Source organism: Vitis riparia, chromosome 14 (genome assembly GCF_004353265.1).
Source record: "Vitis riparia cultivar Riparia Gloire de Montpellier isolate 1030 chromosome 14, EGFV_Vit.rip_1.0, whole genome shotgun sequence".
NCBI lineage: Eukaryota > Viridiplantae > Streptophyta > Magnoliopsida > Vitales > Vitaceae > Vitis > Vitis riparia.
In genome coordinates, this window is record NC_048444.1 from 13,929,409 (window position 1) to 13,953,465 (window position 24,057).

Genomic DNA, 24,057 nt, shown 5'->3' on the forward strand with positions numbered 1-24,057 from the left:
TATTACATTTTGATTTTTTAAATAAAACTAAGAATTATTTAAATTTAAACAAAAAAAATCCAAACACAAAGGAATTAAACAGGTTTCCTAAATGTAGTTTTTTTTTTTTGTTTTTTTTTTCGAATGAAATGAAATTAAAAAAAAAAATGAATGCATTATATTAAAAAGTGCAAAACACCCTGGAACATGTTACTGAGTCAACAAGTTCATATCCGGTCGGCCAGGGTGACGTTTAAAAAACCCTCCCGCGGTTAATTTCTTCAGTGTTATCCTCTGCCAGTCGAAGGGATCCGCCGATTGAGCTTCCACACACCCACTTTCGACGCCCTTCTAGCCGTTGCAAGCCTTCGGAGTGAGTTTTAAGGGGTGCGGGTTCACATTTCGGACCTAGGGCGTGAGGTTTGGCAGTGGTCCTCCGTCATCGCGCGTCACAGGCGGTTTGTCTTCTCTTCCCGCGCACCACGACTCTTTCATTGGCCTTATTTTGACATAGGTGTGGCCCTTTGTTCCTGTAGCACAGTGCTCCCTTCTATTGTAGTGTTTCATGGCGCCTAGGAGAGACAGGGGTGCCTCGAAGGCACAGGGCAAGCGCCCTGCTCAGGCTTCTCAGGACGGTCAGGCAGAGGCTCGCCGAAAGGCGAGGTTCGACACCGGCCTTTTCACTTCGGTCGACGAATACCAGAGGTACAAGCAGCATTTCGTCCAGAGGAAGGTGGTTGCAGGGAGAAATATTAATTTCGCCCATCTACAGCATTTTGGGTTTGAGAGCCTCTTTGCACGCATGGGGTGGATGCCCTTAGTGACTATTTCAGAGCCCATTTTTCCAACATTAGTCAGGGCATTCTATTCACGAGTGACATATGGACATGGAGGACCGGTCACTTCGACCGTTAGAGGGGTTCAGATCCATCTGGACCCGGAAAGCATCTGCCGCATTTTGGACATTCCTCCTGGTGGACTCCGAGTATATGATGCCAAGGCCTGGCCGACGGTGCTGGGTTTCGATCTGAGAGAGGCGATTCAGAGGATGTGCGGCCTTGCAGATGCCCCGGGGTTGGGCAAACCATCGGCACATAGCTTAACAGTGACTTGTCGAGTCCTTCACCACATGATAGCGTACATCCTCCTACCACGTGGCGGTCATCGAGATGAGGTTTCCTATCTGGAGGCATTCCTAATTGATTCGATTATGACGAGGAGACGTATTGACGTCGGGTATGTCATGATGATGCACATGATGGCATGCTACGAGAGGCCCAAACGCATTCTCCCATACGGCCACTTCATGACACGAGTGTTCAAGGATGCGGGGGTGGATTTGAGCAAGGAGCAGGAGGTCGAGGCGCCCAGCAGTTATGACACATATGATGAGCAGTCGATGGCGCGGATGAAGTTGGAGAAGGCCCCAGATGGGTCATGGATTAGGAGGGCAGACCGACCAGTACCATAGCCACAGGCAGAGGGGGATGTGCATCCTGCAGTAGACGAAGAGGAGGAGATTCGGGAGATGGAGGGTGGGGTACACCCTCAGACTGATTTTGACCATAGAGAGCCTGAGTTTGATATCCCTCCACGCCAGTCTCAGGGTGGCGACTTTGACCCGACTATTTCAGAGCCCATGATGACTGAGACGGGTTACACAGCGGGACCATTTGGTCATCCATCATGTACTGAGCCTCATTACACCCATACATCACCTGACCAGGCTCCTGACGCCCTTGAGCATGCGCCTTGGATGGATTTGTCTGCGCAGATTAGCTCACTTGGGACTCGTATTGAGGAGCGCATGGATCAACAACAGGTTACGCATGAGTATATCCTACAGAGGCTTGATCGCCAAGAGCGTCAGCATGAGAAGTTGATGGCGTACCTCCGCGCCGTGTTCCCACCGCCACCCCATGCACCTTGATTGCATTGAGACCACATTGTTATTTTGTTTGTGTTGCAAAACTGGGACATATATATTTTGTATTAGCATACGTATATTCAAAGTAGTGTCATATTGCATGCAAATGTTTTTTATTTCGTTTTAATTTGGATTCAATATATATATATATATATTATGCTATTTAGTTTATTATATGTTGTTTAGTAATATTTACAAGATGGCCAAGTCATCTCATCCATATTAGGAGGTACTGAACTTTAACCTTAGGCAAATTACCTAAGTCAATGATTTAGCAATGAACAACTCATCAACTTGGAAGGACTTAGACCTTTTATGCAATTTATCATGCACCCAAATGTGCAATGTAAGTGAAGTAGACTTGAATGTTCAAAATACTTAAGACACGTAAATATAATAGTAAAGGGTTACCAAAATATAATTTATTAGTTGAAGTTAGTTTTGATTTTAAATTATGTATTAAGTTATTTTACCAAATATACTTAATTTAATGAATGACATAAATTAAACTTTTTATCCTTAATATTATTCCAGAACCAAACATAGTCTGAGGGATAATCATTTTCTTTAGAGGACAATAATTCATTATGTGAACCCACATCACACGGAGAAAATAATTCTACTTTTCCTCTCTTTTTATTTTCTTTCCTCAACTTTTTTACTCAAATCTTTTAAAACAAAACATAGCCTGAGAAAATGGAATGAATTGATCACTTGGTTAGAACTAGGATGATGACTCATAACCAAAAATTCTAATCCCACATTACCAATATTAGTCATTTCATTGCATTGTTTAACAAGTTGCTTTTCTTAGAACATCCAATATAAGAAAAAATATTTCATTCTCTCATGAAATGTGAGTTCTCAAAATTTTTGAATTAATAACTATTAAAAAAATTAACAAATTTGCATATTTTGGAAATCTTTTATTAGTGAGTTGGCATACTTGGATTAAATTCATAAATGTGTACTAGTGGTTGAAGTAGTTGCTGACTTCCAAAAAACAAGTTTTGATATATTTCCTAATCAGAGGAAAAATCAAATGAAGGCTTAAAGAGGAAAAATATAATCAAATTAATTAAATTGACAATGGAATTAAATTAATTATGAGCTACCTGTAGATGGTCGACCGGGGATGGATCCGGTCGACCGGTTACCATAGACCGGTCGACATCCGGTCAGAAAGGGACAAACTGGTTGACCGGTTAGCATAGACCGGTCGACCGGTTATCTTATTACTCTTTAATTAGTAATTGCTTTATTACATATTCATAATTAAAAATATGGGCTATGAAAATATCTTAACAAACATGATTAATGTATTTAATGACTTAATAAAATTAGCAAGTAAAGAAATTCTTCAGCAAACTTGGAGAACGACATGAAATGAGAATGAACCATTATTTGTCCAACAACCAATATAAACGGAGGAAAAACAAAATTTAAAAACAAGAAACATGTGCTGATAAACTGCGAATTAACCAAAATTTAAGTTCAATACATTGGAATTTTAATTGGAATGAAATGCATAATTACATGTCCCAAAACGTATATGATACTATTTGATGAAAATAGTTACAATGTAAAAACTTAAAAGAAGGTTGGTATCTTATTATCCAACTCTTAACATAGATTGGCTTCCTATAAAATAAACTATCTTAATCATCTAGACTTCTCTGTTTTTCTCTTCTCAGCTTTCATCTGATGTTAAGCCTCTTATTTTGAAGTATTTGTATTAATCATGACAAAGTTCCCACTTCAAGAATCAACCCACCTGCACACATAAAGGGAAAAACAATTAGTTCAAGGATAAAAGATCATTTATTTGCTTCATCTAAAAACGAAAAGGAAAAGGTGTAATTCGACACCCTCATGTACTCGTTTAAGTTCTCCTATTATCCGTCACTCCATACTGTGCACATAATTTTCCATTGATGCAGAGTCATAAATCCGTCTTACAAACAAAAGAAGCCAACATACTCATAATTTAAGAATATTGGAAGGATGAAAATTAAGAGAAAATAAACCTCTAAAGCCATAAAATGTGAATTAACTATCTGATTTTGCATGAAGCTGTTGAATTAGATACCTCAAAGATATTTGTCCTCACATCAACATCAAATGAGAGTTTTTCATAAAGGCAACAAACTGGCCTATTGAAATTATGTGTTGTTACCCAAGATAACAAGGTGAATAGAGGGAGACAGAAATTGTTTGTCATAACACTTACCAACAATAAGTAAACACCACCATCAACGAATTTTTAAAAAAAAAAATGTTGAAATCGTTCAATGTAGGTAGGGTTGTACACACTTGTACAGTTATCACTTTTGGGTTGTACACTTAGTGTAAATGACTTGTACAGTTATGTAATCCACCAAAGGGACGACCGAACAAGTGCATATGGGTGGGGCAACAATGTTTCCATTATCGTGGATAAGGGAAAAGGAGGAAAAACTTAACCCTCATTTCGGTTCCTACGCCTAAGTAATGTGGGGGAGCTAAAACAATGAACTAACATTGTACAAATAAAATAATATACGTGGAAGGAGTGTGTTGTCAACCGATATGTGTGAGGAATGTGCACGACGAGTGGAAAATGTTGATGACTAAGTGCTTTAAAATCACTTGAAATACCTTAAGATACACACCCTTGTACACCCTTGTACATTTAGTACATTGCCATTGTACACTTGGTGTAAAGACCTTGTACAATTGGAGCAATTCCACTTAAATACAACTGAAAGAGTGCATATGGGCGGGTTAACCACATTCCAAAGAAATGGCTGAGTGAAAAAGAGGAAAATGAAACCCAATTTAGGTTCCTATGCAACATAAGTGTGCTACCACAAGGCATTTGAATGTGTACGAGGGAAATGAGGAATGACTGTGATGGATGTCCCCCTAGTAAAAAGAAGAAGGAAATGAGCAACGATTTTTTTCAAAAAAAGTTGAAATCCTTCAATATAGGTAGGGTTGTACACACTTGTATAGTTAACACATTTGGATTGTACAGTTAGTGTAAATGGCTTGTACAGTTATGCAATCCACCAAAGGGACGACCGAACAAGTGCATATGGGTGGGGCAACAATGTTTCCATTCTCATGGATGAGGGGAAATGAGGAAAAATGAACCCTCATAAGCATAAGTAATGTAGGGGAGATAAAACAATGAATTAACATGGTAGATATCAAATAAAATGCATGCAATGAGTATGTTGTCAACCAATAAGTGTGAGGGATGTCCCCCACGATTGGAAAAAGTAAATGAGCAAGTTCTTAAAAATCACTCGAAATCCCTTAAGATACACACCCTTGTACACCCTTGTACAGTTGGTGTACATGCCTTGTATAGTTGGTGTAAATGCGTTGTACAATTGCAGGGATTCGACCTACCTACAACTTAAAGAGTACATATGGCCGGGTTAACCACATCCCAATGTCATGGCTGACTGAAAAGGGGGAAAACACCTTCCTCTCCAGTCATTAGCACATGGTAAGATTTCACTGAAAATTCCCTCTTATTACAGCCTTACATCTCAAAATATCTCATCTTCCTGTATGAAATAAAGATGTTAATAGCTTCCAAAGTATCCCTTGCCAAACCTAACGCCCTGGACATCACTCACAAACATCAAATTTCAAAAAGCCCCACCTCTCAAAAAGCCCTGATAACTTAACCAAAACCTCTCTGTCCACAGCAATGGAAAACAACTCAGGAAATCTGACATGTAGCAACAACTCCCCACACCATATATCATGACAAAACCTAACTCTTCGCCAATCACCCAAAGAGAAGGAAATGAACCTCATGAACTCATCCCACCCCTGATTGATGCTCTTCCATGAATCTTTACCATTGAGAGCTCCTCACTAAGTCAATAATATGGTGGACTAGACAGAAAATTAAACCACGGAAAGAAATAAAATCCAATAATGCATGATTTGCATAATTTCAAATCTATTACTCAACAAACCATAAGCATTGGTAATATTTTCCTCTTTGCCTATCTAAAAAAAAATGATAAAGGACGAGAAGGGGTTTCATGTATATGTGTGCCTGTTTGTTTTTTGACAAATAAAGGTAAGTGTATATTTTTTATATTCCAGTTTCAGATTCATTAAGACTTTGTTTGGATCATGGAAAGTGCTATGGGAAAGGAAAAAAAATAGTCTGGTTTTCCATAGAAAATTGATGAAAATTGAAATATAATGAAAATTATTTAAGAACTTATACATTCTTAAATTCTTTATTCTCTATAGAAAAGAAGAATAATATTGGAAAAGTATGCTAGAGAAGTTTAAGCTTTTTTTTCTTCCTTTTCCATTTTTTCTCCCAATTGAGTTTCCCTGCTACTTTTCGCGATCTAAATTGAACCTAAACGACTAAAAACAATAAAAGTAAAAATAAACTACACCCTAATCAGATTTCAGTATCACTTTATGGAAAATCAACCAACTATAGTAAATGAATTGTGAGAACAGAAACTTTTACAGATAAGAAGACAAACTGTGTCCAAAGTTTCAAAAGCCTTCTTGGAGCTTGCCATTACCAAAGGATGTAAAGATGTAAAAGGTGAGAATATATCCTCTTTTGCTTCTGTGGGGGAGTTCCTATAAGCGGTTTCAAACTCATGCAGAGTGCTAAATGCTCTCTGCAAATTCCCCAATGCTGCATCGGCATATATTTTTGCAAGATAAGATTCTGGTTGAGGTGCCTTCTTTTGATGCAATGATCGTCGTAGGATCACCCATGATGCATCTAGAAGAGTAGAACTGTAAGTCCTACCAGCAGTTCCAAGTGCTGATACAACAAGCCCCTCATCCACAGAGAGTAGAACAGGACCCCTTGCATTCTCACCCCGAGCAATCCATCTGGCCATGAATTCCAGGGCATAAAAAGCTAACTTGCTATTATCCTCTTGCATTGCAATATCTGCAATGAAGATGCACATGTTCTAGGAGGGAGAAAGAGCTTTATTCTGATCCATTGTCTGGTACACACTCCAGAGAAGCGAGGTCAAAAACAGAAACATAACTAGAAAGTGTTCCTCCTAACACAGATGATCTAGAAAAAAATTCTAATTAGTCATGTACCTTGCACCTCTCTATAATAGACACCAAAGCATCCAGCCTGCCTTTGTTAACACAACTTCTCACACACTCAGCAAAAACCCTCATTGATAACATATAACCAGATTTCAAAGTCAAATCAACATATCTCAAGGCAGCATCAATCTGGTCTGTCAAAAACAGCATACCAACAACCAATTCATATGACTCATCATCAGGCATAGATTCCTTTCCTGTTTACAACATCCTGATATAAATAAAGTAAAGATCCATCCATAAAAAATAATTGTAGAGCGGGCTCCCTGAGGCGGGGTTGGGAGGAAGTGGAGTGGGAGATGGCGGGGGAAGGCTGGGCTCGGCGAGTTGGGCTTCCTGGGAGAGGAATGTGAAGGTGGAAATGGAAGCTTTAAAGGGATTGTTGTGGTGGTTTAGGGTTTTGAGGAGGGTTTTACGGGCTCTGGAGAGGATCGCCATTTGGGACGCCATTGATAAGCTCCACTCAGTTCAGAGGTTTCATCGAGAGTACTGACAGAAGCGAAGGTGACATGGCATTTCACATTTAACACAATTCTCCCTTTTAATTTACAGCAATCTGACTTGGAAATTAGAAGGGTATATAGGTCACTCAATATCTCATAGCCTTTCTATTAATTCTGTAACATATATGGACCATTTGTTAATTTTTAGGCCCAACTGGGCCCAAAACACAATTCTCCCAAAATAAATTAATGACATTTATAATTTAGTTGTAAGAATGGAATTCTTCGTGTATTCTTGAGGAAGGGTTAAAATCCAAGACATTATTTTTGAAAAAAAAATAATTAGGGGCACCTCATGGTCTACTTTTTCTAAGGTGGTGTTTATTTTTTTGACTTTTTACTGAAAGCAATTTATTTTCAGAATTTAGGTTATTTATTTTTTTACTCTTTTATGACTTATTATAAATTTTTTACTAAATAGAAAAAACCAAAATATGTAGTTTTTTCTATTTAGAAAAATAACAGATTGATTTTTTTTTAATACTTAATAGAAATAAAATACTACAAAAATAAACAACCTAATATTTAACACTATTAAGTACTAAGGTTCTATTTAGAATTAAGTAAAAAAAACAAACACCATCTAAATCAAGGATCAAAATTTGCCATGTGGGCCTCGCCCATGCGCTTTTTATATGGAGAAAAAAAATGTTTTTTGGGTCTTATAAACGCGGTTTATATGATACACTTAGCCTTTTTTTTTTTTTTTTTTAAAGTTTTTTCTGATTAGTGATCTCATAAAGTTTAATTTATTGCAGGACCGACCTTTAACCCAAGAATTACGGTTCGTAGGTGTTGCGAAGTAAATTGATATGTGCATACACGTGCCAGTAGTGGCAACAAGATGGAAAGTGATAGTGGGCCTAGTGGCAAGATGGAAGACTTGGTCTAATTTGCTTGTTCAGTCATTAATTGTTGAGTCAGTTATTGAATACGTCTTGGTAGTAGAGTGGGTGCTATTCTGTTGCCTATTCTGCAGCATTTCCTTTTTTTCAGCTTTGTTGTTATTTTCTCTTCCATGTGTTGCTATACATATAGCGTGAATGAATTGAATAAAAGGGGTAGCTTTTATCTCCAACAGTTCCCTCTCTGTCTTATTCCTTTCTGTCCTTAACCCCAAATTCCTTCATATCATTGGTATCAAATGATATGTGCATACACGTGCCAGTAGTGGCAACAAGATGGAAAGTGATAGTGGGCCTAGTGGCAAGATGGAAGACTTGGTCTAATTTGCTTGTTCAGTCATTAATTGTTGAGTCAGTTATTGAATACGTCTTGGTAGTAGAGTGGGTGCTATTCTGTTGCCTATTCTGCAGCATTTCCTTTTTTTCAGGTTTGTTGTTATTTTCTCTTCCATGTGTTGCTATACATATAGCGTGAATGAATTGAATAAAAGGGGTAGCTTTTATCTCCAACAGTTCCCTCTTTGTCTTATTCCTTTCTGTCCTTAACCCCAAATTCCTTCATATCATTGGTATCAGAGCCAGGTCCGACCATGGACACTCGCAGCAAAACGAATGCAGAATTCCGCAACGATGTTAACGAAATCTTAGCACGACACGATACCAGTTTCGACCAGGTGAATGCAGTCTTACAGGAAGTGTTAACTGAGCTTCAAGCTCTTAGAGCCTCCCATAACCAAAACAGTAGCCCACATGATGACTCCTCACACCCACATACTTCTCGTTTTAACATTATCAGTGACCACCCTCATCAACACCTCAAGTTGTCCTTCCCAAAATTTAACGGTGACGACCCAACTGGTTGGATTTACAAGGCAGAACAGTACTTTGATTTCAAGAACATTGCACCAGAACAACAAGTTCATCTGGCCTCCTTCCATTTAGAAGGCATCGCCCTGCAATGGCACAGATGGTTGACGAAATTCCGTGGACCACTCACATGGGATGAGTTCACCAAGGCTGTTCAACTTCGATTTGGTCCAACCGACTACGAAGACCCGTCAGAAGCTCTGACTCGTCTTAAACAAACCACATCAGTAGCAGCTTATCAAGAAGCTTTTGAAAAGCTTTCCCACCGAGTTGATGGCCTGCCCGAAAATTTTCTCATCGGTTGTTTTATTGCAGGACTTCGAGATGAAATTCGCATAGATGTAAAAATTAAACAACCGCGAACCTTGGCAGATACAATAGGAGTTGCTAGGCTGATTGAAGAACGCAACCAACTGCAGAGGAAGCCAAACCCGCAAACTCGTTTCCAACCAGCCTCATTGACACCAAAGGCCTCACCCAACCCCACAGCTGGTGTGCTAGGACCTCCACCAACCCAGCGTATGAACCAGAGTTCGAATGCTCAACTAGCAACATTCCGCCGAATCACCAATCAAGAGGCACGCGAACGACGAGAGAAGGGATTATGTTATTACTGTGACGAGAAGTTCGTTGCTGGCCATCGTTGCGAACGACCTCAATTATTCATGATCGAGGATTTCCCTCATATGAACACTGAGGATGTCGAAGGCGCTCACCCGGAACAAGAACATCATGAAGTTATACCAGAAATTTCTTTTCATGCAATTGCAGGAACTGAACACCCACAAACCATACGGGTTCTGGGCAAACTGAAAAACAAGAATGTGATGGTGCTAATAGATGGTGGTAGTACGCACAACTTCATTGATCATGCCATAGTCTCAAGGTTTGGGTTACCAGTGATCCGGGATAAGAAATTCGAAGTCATGGTTGCTAACCGTGAGAAGATAGAATGTACTGGACAATGTCGCGGTCTCACCCTCACCATTCAAGGATATTCCGTCACCGCCGACTACTACATTCTTCCAGTCGCGGCATGCCAATTGGTCTTAGGAATACAATGGCTCGAAACTCTCGGACCCATCGAGATGGACTACAAGCAGCTCACCATGAACTTCAAGGTAGAAGGGACCCCCCAGACCTTCCAAGGATTGAGACGAACCAGCATCGAAGCTTTGTCTGACAAGGAATCCAATGGGTTACAAGGCACTGGATTATTTTTCCAAATAATTCCTTCCACCACCGCCAGCAGCCAACCAAAGTCCTACCCACCTGAGATAGGCCAACTACTAGCAAAATTCTCCCATGTATTTGAATCACCCACCAGTTTGCCTCCAAGGCGGCCACATGACCACCAGATCCCATTGCAGCCGAGCGCAGGACCAGTGAGTGTGAGGCCATATCGATACCCTTATTACCAGAAAACTGAGATAGAGAAGATGGTAAAAGAGCTTTTGCAATCTGGTTTGATACGGCCAAGTAACAGTCCGTTCTCTTCCCCAGTTCTGTTAGTAAAAAAAAAACAGATGGTGCTTGGCGTTTCTGTGTGGACTATCGAGCTCTGAACTACATCACAGTTAAAGATAAATATCCAATTCCTATTATCGATGAGCTATTAGATGAACTCCATGGAGCCAAATTCTACTCTAAATTGGATTTACGGTCTGGGTATCATCAGATACGGGTGCACGAAGATGACATTCCTAAAACAGCATTCCGGACACACGAAGGCCATTACGAATTTATAGTAATGCCATTTGGCCTCACTAATGCACCAGCAACCTTCCAAAGTCTCATGAATGATCTCTTCCGTTCCTATCTCCGAAAATTTATTTTGGTTTTCTTTGATGACATTCTAATATATTCAAGATCATGGGAAGACCATCTCGCACATCTACAAATTGTTCTCCAAATCCTATCAACTAACAGTTTGTTTGCAAAAGAGTCGAAATGTCGATTCGGTGTTTTACAGGTGGATTACTTGGGCCACATTATTTCGGAGCAGGGTGTATCGGTTGATCCCGCCAAAATACAAGCTGTCATTGAGTGGCCAACCCCGACAACAACAAAAGGGGTCCGTGGGTTCCTCGGTTTAGCAGGCTACTATCGGAAATTTATCCGTCATTTCGGCAGTATAGCAGCTCCCCTGACCCGTCTCTTGAGCAAGGATGGATTTCAATGGAATGAGGCAGCAGAGATGGCCTTCACACAATTAAAAGAGGCCTTGACGTCACCACCAATTTTACGCCTTCCCGATTTTACTCAACGATTCGTGATTGAATGTGATGCCAGCGGAATCGGACTTGGTGCAATTCTTACCCAAGAAAATCGACCCGTGGCGTACTTTAGCCAAGCACTGAAGGGTTCGGCCTTATCATTGTCCACCTATGAGAAAGAAATGTTAGCTATTGTCAAAGCAATCAAGTTATGGCGTCCATACTTGCTTGGGAAACCATTTACAGTCCGCACTGACCAGAAAAGTCTCAAGTACCTACTGGAGCAACGGATTACTACACCAGCACAAACTCGATGGCTGCCAAAACTACTTGGTTATGATTATGAAATTGAGTATAAACGTGGGCCTGAAAATCAAGGTGCAGATTCCTTGTCACGTGTAGTTGAATTCCAATTTTTATCCTTATCCCAACCACGTGCAAATTGGTGGCCAGTGCTTCAAAAGGAAGTCCATCAGGACTCATTTTATGAAGACTTATTAAAAAAAAACCCCTCTCCAACTGCCCACAAGTTGCTCCAACGTGATGGAGTATGGTTTAAGGGAAACAAAGTGTATTTGAGCCCCAACTCATCCTTGATTTCAAAGATAATGGCTGACTGCCATTCGTCGCCAATAGGTGGGCACTTTGGGTTCCATAAAACCCTCTCTCGTATCAAACAGAGTTTTTTTTGGTCTAATATGCGTCGGATGGTGAAGGATTTTTTGCAGCAATGTGATATCTGTCAACGGTTCAAAACTGATTATATGAAGCCGGCGGGGTTGCTTCAGCCGCTACCTGTCCCTACTCGAATGTGGACTGATGTTTCGATGGACTTTATTGAGGGGCTACCATCTTCTAATGGGTATACTTCCATCATGGTAGTTGTTGACCGCCTGACCAAATATGCTCACTTCGTCGCCTTGAAACACCCGTTTACTGCTGTAATTGTTGCCAAGGCATTTGTTGCCAACGTGGTTCGCCTGCACGGTATTCCGACATCAATTGTCAGCGATCGGGACAAGGTGTTTATCAGCTCCTTTTGGCGAGCATTGTTCCAGCTGCAGGGAACCAAGTTATGTATGAGCTCAAGTTACCATCCCCAATCAGACGGCCAAACCGAAGTTGTCAATCGAACTTTGGAGCAATATTTACGATGTTTTGCCGGTGACCAGCCACGGAAGTGGCTCGAATGGATTCCCTGGGCTGAGTTCAGCTACAACACTTCAACTCACTCTTCCACCAAGATGACACCCTTCGAAGCTGTTTATGGAATTCCACCTCCACGTCTAATAGCTTATGTACCAGGTACTTCCCATGTCCAAGCAGTAGATGAGTACCTGCGTGACCGAGATGCTATCCTACGTGAGTTGCGACATAACCTTCTGCTGGCTCAAGATCGGATGAAATGTCAAGCTGACCAACACCGGCGAGAGGCCTCTTTCCTTGTGGGAGATTATGTGTATTTGAAACTCCAACCATATAGACAGACTTCTGTGGCTTTTCGTTCCTCCATGAAGCTTGCCCCACGTTTCTTTGGTCCTTATAAAGTCATTGCGAAAGTTGGTCCGGTGGCTTATAAACTGGCTTTGCCTCTTGGTTCTCAAATTCATGATGTGTTTCATGTCAGTTTGTTAAAGAAGCATTTGGGACCAGTCACTGTAACGTCCACCCAACTTCCCCCTGTCTCAGATACTTCGACTGTCCTTCCACAACCTGAAGCCGTTTTAGATCGATGAGTGATCCATAAGGGTAAATACCGCCCAAAACCTGAAATATTGGTGAAGTGGGTCGGAGTACCAGCAGAAGATGCCACCTGGGAGAATGAATGGCGTTTCACCAAGTCATATCCTGATTTCATCCTTGTGGACAAGGATCCTTAAGCGGTGGGGAATGATATGTGCATACACGTGCCAGTAGTGGCAACAAGATGGAAAGTGATAGTGGGCCTAGTGGCAAGATGGAAGACTTGGTCTAATTTGCTTGTTCAGTCATTAATTGTTGAGTCAGTTATTGAATACGTCTTGGTAGTAGAGTGGGTGCTATTCTGTTGCCTATTTTGCAGCATTTCCTTTTTTTCAGCTTTGTTGTTATTTTCTCTTCCATGTGTTGCTATACATATAGTGTGAATGAATTGAATAAAAGGGGTAGCTTTTATCTCCAACAGTTCCCTCTCTGTCTTATTCCTTTCTGTCCTTAACCCCAAATTCCTTCATATCATAAATGGACAAAGGGTTGTTGCCATAGTGATTAAAGTGTCTTAATATACATGTTCTGATTGCAATATCTTTGTTAAGATGCGAGACAAACTTCTGAGCGAAACAGTGATACCTGTTCTTTGAGTACTGGTACGTATATAAAATGCATGGCTCTCAATTCAATCATAGAAGGAACAGTTCAGACTTGAATATCCCGAGCTTTACTCCTCCATTCATTCATCAGTCAAATATAGGACAAAGTGTACCCAAAATACAAATAAAAGTAAGAAATAATAGGCAGAGTAGACTAGTCTTAGTCCAGGTTGGCTACATTGGGACATAATCTCCCCACCATATTAAATTGAAGTCTCCTTCAATTCTTGCACACCTCTCTGCAAGTGAAGTGAGCCCGGAGGTCATATATCGTATATGGCTACTTTTCCAGATATTCAGAAGCCTCTCTTCTTCGCTTTTATTCTCACGCTGCTCATACTGATGTGCTTTGGTTCCAAAGCCCAAGGTGGTAAGCTTCCTCATGATGAAGGTAAGATGATCCTCTTCTTCTTTTTTTCTTCTTCTTTTTTTTCTCTATCTCTCTGTTTTTTTCTTTTTTCTTTTTTAAATTAAAGGTGAAAATGCATAATGAAATGATGAGTCTTGAGGATTGTGAGGTTGATGGTGGAAATAAAAACTAAGTCAGAAGGGATAGAATAGAACGTAGGTTACTCTAAGACTTAGGTTTTTTAGTAAGTTGCTCTAAGACTTAAAAAATATTTTTAGACTAATTTATTTTAACTTATCACTTTTTAAAAATTTTAAAAAAATGAAAATTTTTAATTTGGTTTTATTTTGTTGTATAAGATAAACTACAATTGATGTCGGAATTGATTCGGATAGATATTATCCGTTTTGGTCCTTTGGACTTATATATGTCGGAATAATATTGAGGTGAATTGCACGTCATTCGACCACAGTACATGAAATAATATGGAAGGAAATGATTTTTGATCATGAAAAGGAGAGGCTGTCTTTGCTCTTCAAAATGGAGGCTATTTTGGAGAATGATTTGGCCCACTGTTTGGTGGGCAAGAATTTGTGGGCCCATTGGAGTTTCGGGAAAAGGGAGTTGAATGGGATGTTGAAATAAAACCGAAGTATAGGGTGCATAAAATTGGAATTTTTATAAATGCACGAAATTTTATAAAATTATTTTTTAAAATATCATAGATCGAAAAATAATTCTAATTCTAAAACACTTCTAGACATGTAGATGTTAAGGTGGGAAAAAAATATTTCATATTTTAATTAACGCAAACCCATTTTTCATCTCTTGAATTTGATTTTATATAAGGTATTTTCTATATTTTTTTTTTTCAAAAAAATTAAATTTATGCTAAAAGGTGTCTGTTCAAGAGACACCTTTCATAATTCCACAAAATCCAATATATGTGATAAGTGTCTCTTAAATTTGTTTTATATTAAAGGTGCTTCTACAATTTCAAAAAAATGGATTTATATTAAATGTGTCTGATGCATTTCATAATTCCACAAAATCCAATATATGTTATAAGTGTCTTTTGAATTTGATTTTATATTAAAAGTATCTTTTGAAGAAACACCTTCTACAATTAAAAAAAAATTGGATTTATACTAAAGGTATCTCTTCTAAAAATTGGATTTTAGAAATATCTTTGCCAATTTAAGAGACATAAGAGACACTTGTAATACAAATTAAATTTTATGAAATTGTAGAAGGTCTTTCTTGGGAAGACACCTTTAGATATATTGGATTCTGTGGAATTGTGGAAGATGTTTCTTGAAGAAACATGTTTAGTATAAATCCATTTTTTTTGGAATTGTAAAAAATGTCTCTTCAAGAGACACCTTCAATATAATATCGAATTTAAGAGACACTTATAGTATAAATTAAAATTTATGAAATTATGGAAGGTGAAAAACATTTTTAGTATATATTAGATTTTATAAAATTATAGAAAATGTTTTTTTAAGAGACATTTTTAATATAAATCCTTTTTTTTTTAATAATAGAAGATGTCTATTTAAGAGACATCTTTAATTTAAATTCAATTATTTTAAGTGTATATTATGAATTCGAAAATTATGAAAGATGTTCGTTTAAAAAACATATTTCATATATGACAAAAAGTGTTGTAAATCTATCAATATTTTTTCAACTATTTTTTTTTTTTAAAGTTGTAGAAGTTAAAAAAGTTGGCCATGGGGCCATGACCCAATGTGATGGGTCGCCCACCATTCACATCACAAATCCTTTTCTTTTAACACATTCATGATTCTTCTTCTCTTCTACAAGCCAAGATTCGTGTCTCTTCAATTTAAAGTGGACTTGTATGACTAAAAATTGAAAATAAAATAATGGTAGCTCTGATATTTAAAATAAAAACTCTTCATGCATCAACTTTCTCTCTTTTTTTTTTATTTTTTTATTTTAATAAATTTTCAATTAATTCAAATCATTAAAAAAAAATTCTTTAATAAATAAATTTGTAATATTTCATATAACTTATTATCAAAAGTCTATATTAAAAAAATTATTAAAATAAATAAGAAAGAAGATTAAAATAAAATTAAACTTTTTATTTTATAATAGTAAAAAAAAACTTTAAACTACCTTATAGTATAAAAGAAAAAAATAGCAAATATATTTATTTTAAATACTGTTTTAATCATTAAATTATTTATTTCTAAAATATAAAAGATAATTTTTATTTATTTATAATTTAAAAATAAAAAATAATATTGATTTTTCAATTATTTTTAAAAAATAATGAAAAATAAAATAAAGGATTAAATAAGGGAGAATTCTATGAAAGTGGCATGTAAAAAATAGCGGTATAATAATGATAAAAATGATGGGTGTAAGTTAAAACAATATTTTTGTCTATTTCTATTTCATATGATTGGAATTATTTATGGGTGTTTGAATTACTTTTTATTAATGATTAAATTAGGGATCCAAAATGTGGGTCTTCAGAAAGTTATTTTAATCCTTGGAGAAAGTAAACCTCTATTTTGTCCTTGGCAGATGTACTTTTATTATTATTTTTCCTCTCATTCTGCTCTTTTTAGTACGGGTTAAGGATCCCTTTTTGTTCAGTTTTTCATTGTCTTTATTTGGCTCATTGAGTTACATTTTGAAGACCACTAATGGATTATTTCGGATCTTTTTCTTTAGTTTTTCATTGTTCCTCAGTGATTTGCGTTTACTCGGCTCATTGTCAATTTTTGAGCTACATTTTGGAGACCATTAACGACGGATTATTTAGGATCCTAGCGTGAGTATTGAGGACCCTCAAGGTTTAGCTTTGAACTTTGGCTTTGGAATACTGTTTTTATAGAAGCCTTTGTTTTTTTTTTTTGTGGAGAGGATTGTCTCACGTTTTGGAGCAGGCCATTAGGAGAGAGCATGTTTTTTTAGTGGGAGACATTCTTCTGTTTGGGGTAGAGTGGTAGGAGGGATTTGGTTAGAAAGTGTTTATTCTAGAGAGGAGCGAGAGCTGTGGACTGGAGGTTAGTTGAGATACAGTAGAGATAGAATAGAGGGAGGAGTGGGGTTTTACAGTGCATTGAGGTAGAGAATATGTGGGATTCTTCTGGGTTGGTGGGTTAGATAGATTCTAGGACGCTGAGAGAGAGAACAGGGCTGAGGAAGAGAGAAGAAGAAGTTTGAGAGAGAACAGAGGTGGACACATTTTTGAGTGAAGGGGAGAAAACAAGCAAAAGAGGGTCTAAGAAGAAACCAGCAAGAATGAGAAAGCAAGAAAGCAGAGGAGGCAGAGAGGAGCTGGTGACTTTTCAGCCAATTTTGGAGAAGAAGGAGCATTGAGCTAGAAGCCTAGTGCATTTTGCTTGAGGGGAGCAGTTTTCAGGTATGGTTGCTTTAGGTTCTCTGTTCTTCTTTATTGCCATATAATGCTCCTTCTTTTCTCGCCATTTTCGGGTATTGCTTCTTTGGTTGTTTGGGTGTGCATAAATGAGGTCATACATGATTTTGTTGGTTTGGGACTGAACCAAATGTTGTCTTGTTCTTCATCATGTTTTGTGGTTTCATTTCAAAATAAATCTACATATAACTCACTTTTACCATTGATCTTTAAACCCATGAATGAAATAATGAAATGGGTTTCCTCATGCTTGCTGGGTGTTTGATTTCCTGTTTACTCTCCTTTAAGTTTTTGCTTTGTTTTTCGGCTTTATTTCCTGTTCCTGGAGAAAGTACTATGCAGTGCCTGTTGTTTACTTGGTGCTTCTTAGAATCTATTTCTAGTTTGACATTTTATTATCATTCATCAGCCCTGGCCTCTTCATTGAGGATGGTACAGTAGCTGTTGATGACCCTATTGCTGAAACTGGAGATGTCTTGGATATTGGAGGTGTCTTGGGCCTTGGTCCAGTTGGACCATATGGTGGGGAGACTTTTGGGTTAGAAACTGGTCTAGAGTGTACATTAGATGCATTTTCAAAAGTATGCAAATGATTTCAGGGCTCAGTGTTTCAATAAGAATGGAAATGTTATTGATTTAAGAGGTAACATGAATATTGGCAGATTATAGAGAAATCCATTGAAGAAGTTGAGGTACTTTATGGGATTGACCTGGAAACTGGGGATTTTGGCAGTGGATCTCCCAAAGTTTCCAGTCTTATTGGTTCTACCTCAGATGAATGACACGCAAGACCAGGCTGGAACATGGATAACTTTCCTAGTGATAACACTTGGCTTGTTGATTTGATTCAACAGAATGGTGACTTTTTCTTGAAGGTTGTATGGTTACTTTCTGTTTGCAATCCCCAACACATGTGCTTCTCCACCAAGATGATGGCCATAATGCTTATTTTGGCTCTTGGAAAGGCGTTTTCTATGGCAATGTAAACTTTGCCAATTGTTTCTCTGAAACTAACAAATTTGAATTTGGGTGGGGAGATTTTGTCAGCAGTTGGTGATTTGAAGAAATCCGTAATCCATAAACCTATAGGAGAATAGATAAATCGGATAAATCCCAGATAAGATTAGCAACTCAGGTGTATGCATATTTTGATGTTTATGGTGGGGATCAGAGATGACAACCATAGCAGAGAGCTCCTGAGTTGGGCTATAGTGAAAGTTGTAGAACCTGGGAGTTTTGTACTTGCAGATTACAATTAGTCAAGATCCTTCCTTGAGAGGCAAACTCTTGTTGGAAAGCCGTTTGGAGGTACATGAATGCATGTCAGAGCATCAGGATTAGTTGTTGGCTTGCTGCAGCACCCAAACAACATAGTTCCTCAAATGGGTTCCTCACTCACCTCACCTTAGCGGGGTGCAACATAATGATTTTACTATTTGGAAATGGAACTGCTTAATGCATCCTAAATAACTCAAAGACATATTAGTTCCTTTTGCTGATGAAGCAGCAGCAAACCAGAATGATCTCAAGGAACCTTGGTCTCTAATGCATTTCTTGAAGCCCCATATCTTTCAATCTCATCAAGAATTCAAAGATTGGTTCTATAATCCAATATATGGAATGGTAAGAGGGGCTGCATCATTTGCATTGGGTCAGTTTGCTGAGCATTTGCAGCCTGAGATTGTATCTCACTATGAAAGTGTCCTTCCTTGCCTTTTTAAATGCCCTTTACATTTGATAAAGTGAAGAGGAAAACCCAAAACTAGTGAAGCAAGGGGTGCTTAGGCATCAGGATTTCAGATTCTTTGTTGAATGTGCTGGGTGGCAGCTGGATCAGTTGAGAGAGGAGATTGAGTCAGATTACTAGTACATGGTTGCATGTAGCTTAAATGTAATTAGTAGGCTCTTAGCAGAGTCTTCATCTAGTCTATGGAAGGAGGTTTAGCAGTTAATGGGAGGTCACTTAATAATACCTAGAATGGCCCAGGCATGCCCTCAGTGCAGTGATTTGGTATTAGAGAAGGATACTCCAAATCTCTAACAACTCTCTAGGTTAACCATGGCCTGAGTCAGTCTCAGCAATGGAGGTATTGGGCACTAATGGAAAATAGAAAAACTAAGATTCTGCTCTGCCTCATCCACTTCAGCATGCTTCAAAATTTCAATGGTCTCCTACTAAGGATTTAGTTTCTTGTAGCTCAAAAACTGGCATCATCAGTTTTAGAGTATGCTAATCAAACTTTTGGTAAGACTTTCTGCAAACATCCGAGGAATTCTGGAATTTGAGTGTTAGTTTAATAAGCACCAGATCATTGGAATGCCTACTGATGTTGGGTCAAATAAGTTGGTATCTGGTTGTGATTTTGAAGCTGCTGTACTTGCAAAACAGTCTGGAAGCATGGTGCAGGTTCTTGGTGCAGAAAATGCTTCTACTCATGCCAATGGTTCATCTCTCCCACCAAAAAGCCCCTAGTTTAGATCCTTTGTCACTCTGTCATCTGGACTGCCTCTATCAAATAGATGCTATAAGTCAGTTCATTGGAGTCCCTCATCATGAACTGTTCTTGCAGAGCCTAAGGTGGAGTATCTTTAGGGACATCTCCCCTTTTAACTTTGAAATGCCAATCTTTGAAGAAGATGCTGAATTCCAAATTAGTCATATATAACCAAGAAAGTGGATCCCGTAATGGGAGATAAGGCATAACATACAAGGGAAACCTCATCAAATGGGGGGGAGGGGGGCTTCAATTTTCTGATAAGCAACTTGGAGGTAGAAAATCCCAGGGGTGCATTATGGTTCATGCTCCAGAATCTTGAAAAACCTTCATGATCATCAGTTTCATGCAGAGTTTCCTAGCAAAGTCTTCCCAAGATAGACTTCTTGTTGTACTTTCCAAGAGTATCTTGGCAACATGGAAGAACGGATTCCTAACTAGGCAAGTTGAGGCTCCCCTGTATGACTTCTGCTCTGTGAAATCAGATAGCAGGCCTCAACAACTAGAGAGAGAAACCACCCATGCAAGGAGCCACTCCGACTCAAATACATTGATGAAGAAGATGACAGAAAGAGCAATGTGAACTCTGGATCATTTTTAAGCACTTTCTTCTGAAATCTGAACTACTAAGTGAACAAGAAGTAAAATACCTTGTTTCAACTGGTTTTGGTGATGATGGTCAGTACATGAAAGATGATTTTACTGCTTGAAGAGAAATACTATGGCATGAGTTAAATCTATTACTCCGAGATGAAGATGACATAAGTGCCATGAAGCAATTGAAGGGTATGCTGGTGCAGCTTGGGATGAACTGAAGCATACTAGATAGGCCATTTGTAACCTCGGCTCACCAACCAATACCGCCAAGACAGTTTGTTATCACGATGCTGGCACTGTGGAGTTTATAGTGGATACCATCTCAGGTGCCCTCATCCAAATGCTCATTATCAGGTATGAAATTGGAGACCTCCAAATCTGAAAAGCAAGAAAAGGCTGTAAGTGATAAGTGAGTCCTCTGCCACTGTACCAAATCCTAAGTCAAAAACTAATAGAGATTACTGTAGGGGGCACATACGGTATGCCCACTTGCTCTCATTCTTTCTCTTACAAGGGGGCTCCCTTGCTAAATGTTGTTACCACTTCAAATGCGCTTTCTGTGCATGTGTGGACTGGGTCTTTGAATATGGGCAAATCAGTCCATGGTCTTGGGATGAAACTCAGATTGGAAGAGACAACTTTTGAAAATGCCTTTGTGGACATGCATGCAAAATGCCACATGATTGGAGATGCTTGATAGATTATCCAAGTGAGCAAGCTGGTAATATGAGCCTCACATCTGCGGTTTCAACATTTGTACTTCTGGGAAGAGTCATTTTGCCCATATTTTGGATTCTAAGCAAGTAAAGATTGGGAATACAACATGGAAATCTGATCCATCACAGGTTTCTAGAAATTATGGAGCACAGACTAATGGTCCTTATGATCTGGGTCACTTTGTGTATTGACACTCATGATGCTAACTATGGTTTGCATTGATAGTATTAATAATTCTAAGCTTATTGATGGGAGTGGTCTACCAAAACCCTACATTATGATAGTGTTAAAATGTGGTTACTGTAAAGATCTTAGCAAGGCATTGATTCGACTCAAGCAACGACGCCATTTGATTCATCCCCGGCAACGGCGCCATTTGATTCCGACTCATGGTAGCTTAGCTTTAAAGGCGTATCAACAAAATTTATACCTTAGATACTATTACTAAAGTAGCCAAGCTACTATAGCATAGTGGTTCTAGGATCGTTCACTGGGAAGGGTTTTCGCAAACACAAGTGATATTCAAATTAGGAAAATAGGTGATTTTCTTATGGATGTTAGCTTTAAAAGAAGATGTAAATGTTTTAGAAAGATTTAAACTAATTTAAGCTAACATTAAAGACTAAAAAGAAAGGGTGTAAAAACAAGTTTCTCAAAGATAGGATAACTATGCTCTGGCTCTTATGCAAATTGGAAATCTCAGGATAGGCTCCTCGCGTTGGGGTTGCAACTATGGTGATGCTTGCTTCCCGAACCGGTATGGATTTAGCAAATCAAGTTTTAATCCTTTAAAATGACAAAACAGATGGTAGTGAATTTCATCAATGGTTATTCACCTTAGACTTCCTTTGAATGGCTCGTAAGAGATAACTAATGGTCTAAAGCCAAAAGCTTACCAAATATTGGCAACTCAAAGTCATTCCAAGTGATAAACTCACCTTTCAATGGCCATTGAAATTGGTTCTAATGGATTAATGCAAAACTTGGAATTGAAAACCTCACCTTCCAATAGCTCGTAGGAGATAACTAATGGATAGAAATCCAAAAGCTTATCAAGTATTGGCCATTGGAAGTTGTCTAATGGAAATAAAAACTAAACTTTGCATTAATGAACCATTAATGAAAAACGACTACCTTACCTTCCGGGTGTGAGAAATTTCCATGGGAAATGCATCCAAGCCATCACATAACATCCATACTTTGAGAAACTTAAAAGGTTAGCCTCTCATCCTTGGGGATTTCATCCACCAAGGATGTTTGGCTACTAAGAAAATAAGAAAGAGAAGAGAAGGAGAAACAGAGCAAGGCTCTGTGGTATATTTCAATATATATGGGTATATTACATAAATTTCTCCATATGTTTCAACGGATGCAAAGGAGTATATATAGAGAAGCTTTTCCATCCTTCCTAGCTAAGAAATCTTATGATTGGTGGATTACAAGGAGAAGAATGGAAATTTATACAAAAATATCTAAAAGAAAAGATCTCGTGTGGAGTCGGCAAAACAGGGGAGGGGGTGTGCGAAATTCGCACACCTGATCAGGAGGTGTGCGAAATTCGTACACCATTTGCACACCATTCAGAAGGTGTGCGAAATTTTCGCACACCTGGAGCAGTTTTCTTCCGAAGGCCATAACTTCCTCGTTTCAGCTCCAAATCGTACACGGTTTGAAGCGTTGGATTCTTGACTTCCTGAGCTTTGAAACGGTATATAGCATGTAGAAAATGGACTTCGGGAAGTGCTCCAAAAGTGCCAAAGAAGACTGCAGCTGCTGTCCTCTGTTTTCCTCCTTGCTTCTCTTTGCTTTTCTTTTGCTTTTCTTTGCTTCTCTTTGCTTCTCTTTGCTTCTCTCCTTTTGTTGGCTTGTCTAAGTAGCTCCTCCATCATTTGGCATGCTTGAATTGATTCATAAGCTGATATAAACATGTAAACTTGCCACAAAATGGTTAAAACCAATTACAAAGGACCTTAATGAATTAATTGGGTTAAATGAATATGATTACTACACAAAGGTGCTTAAAACCATTATAATTAGGTCTACAAAATAGCACTTTTTGGTAGTAATCAGGCATCGGCTGCTGCATGCTGCTTCAAGAGTGATGAAAATCTATTGCTTGATGAGGTCATCAATGTTGCTAATGAATTGAAACAATCAGGATTGCTGCAGAACATGCTAAACAAAATGTTGAAACTAAGGCTGCATTGACCCAAAAGAATGCCAGAAACTTTTGAAAGATGGGAAAAGTACACTTAATAGTATGATTGACATTGATCCTTCTGTATATGCCAGCTATTATTGGGTTTCATAACTGTGCCATAGATCTCTTCAAGAATTTGCAGGATTCCATAAAAGTGCTCTTCTATATCTGATATACACATAAGTGGAGTTTCTTTCTGAAATATTTAAGTTGGATTTGACATTTGATTTATTGCTTTTCTCAATGCTGTGAGATAATATCCATAACTTTGGAGAACTATTTGCTCATTCAATCATAGAAAGTCTTCTAGGAACAAGGGGTTTCAGAGACACTTTATGCATCGTGCAACACTAACAAAAAGGGAAAAATGGATTATGGAGCTAGATTGTGAAAAAGCTAGAAAATGATCAGCCTGAAAAAACTA

General features: G+C 38.4%; 1 protein-coding gene across 1 annotated transcript; it reads right to left on the reverse strand.

Moving 5' to 3' along the window:
* Positions 1-6,231: 6,231 nt before the first annotated feature.
* On the reverse strand, positions 6,232-7,209 carry LOC117931234 (pentatricopeptide repeat-containing protein At1g26460, mitochondrial-like). The gene is made up of 2 exons (XM_034852157.1): positions 7,004-7,209; positions 6,232-6,900 (listed from the first exon to the last, which is right to left on the reverse strand). The coding sequence occupies exon 2, from the start codon at positions 6,859-6,861 to the stop codon at positions 6,358-6,360; it is 504 nt and encodes a 167-aa protein (XP_034708048.1). The 5' UTR covers positions 6,862-6,900; positions 7,004-7,209; the 3' UTR covers positions 6,232-6,357.
* Positions 7,210-24,057: the final 16,848 nt, after the last annotated feature.

Coding starts and splice junctions, on each gene's coding strand:
- LOC117931234 (XM_034852157.1), bottom strand. CDS start 6,861: ATGTGCATCTTCATTGCAGATATTGCAATGCAAGAGGATAATAGCAAG.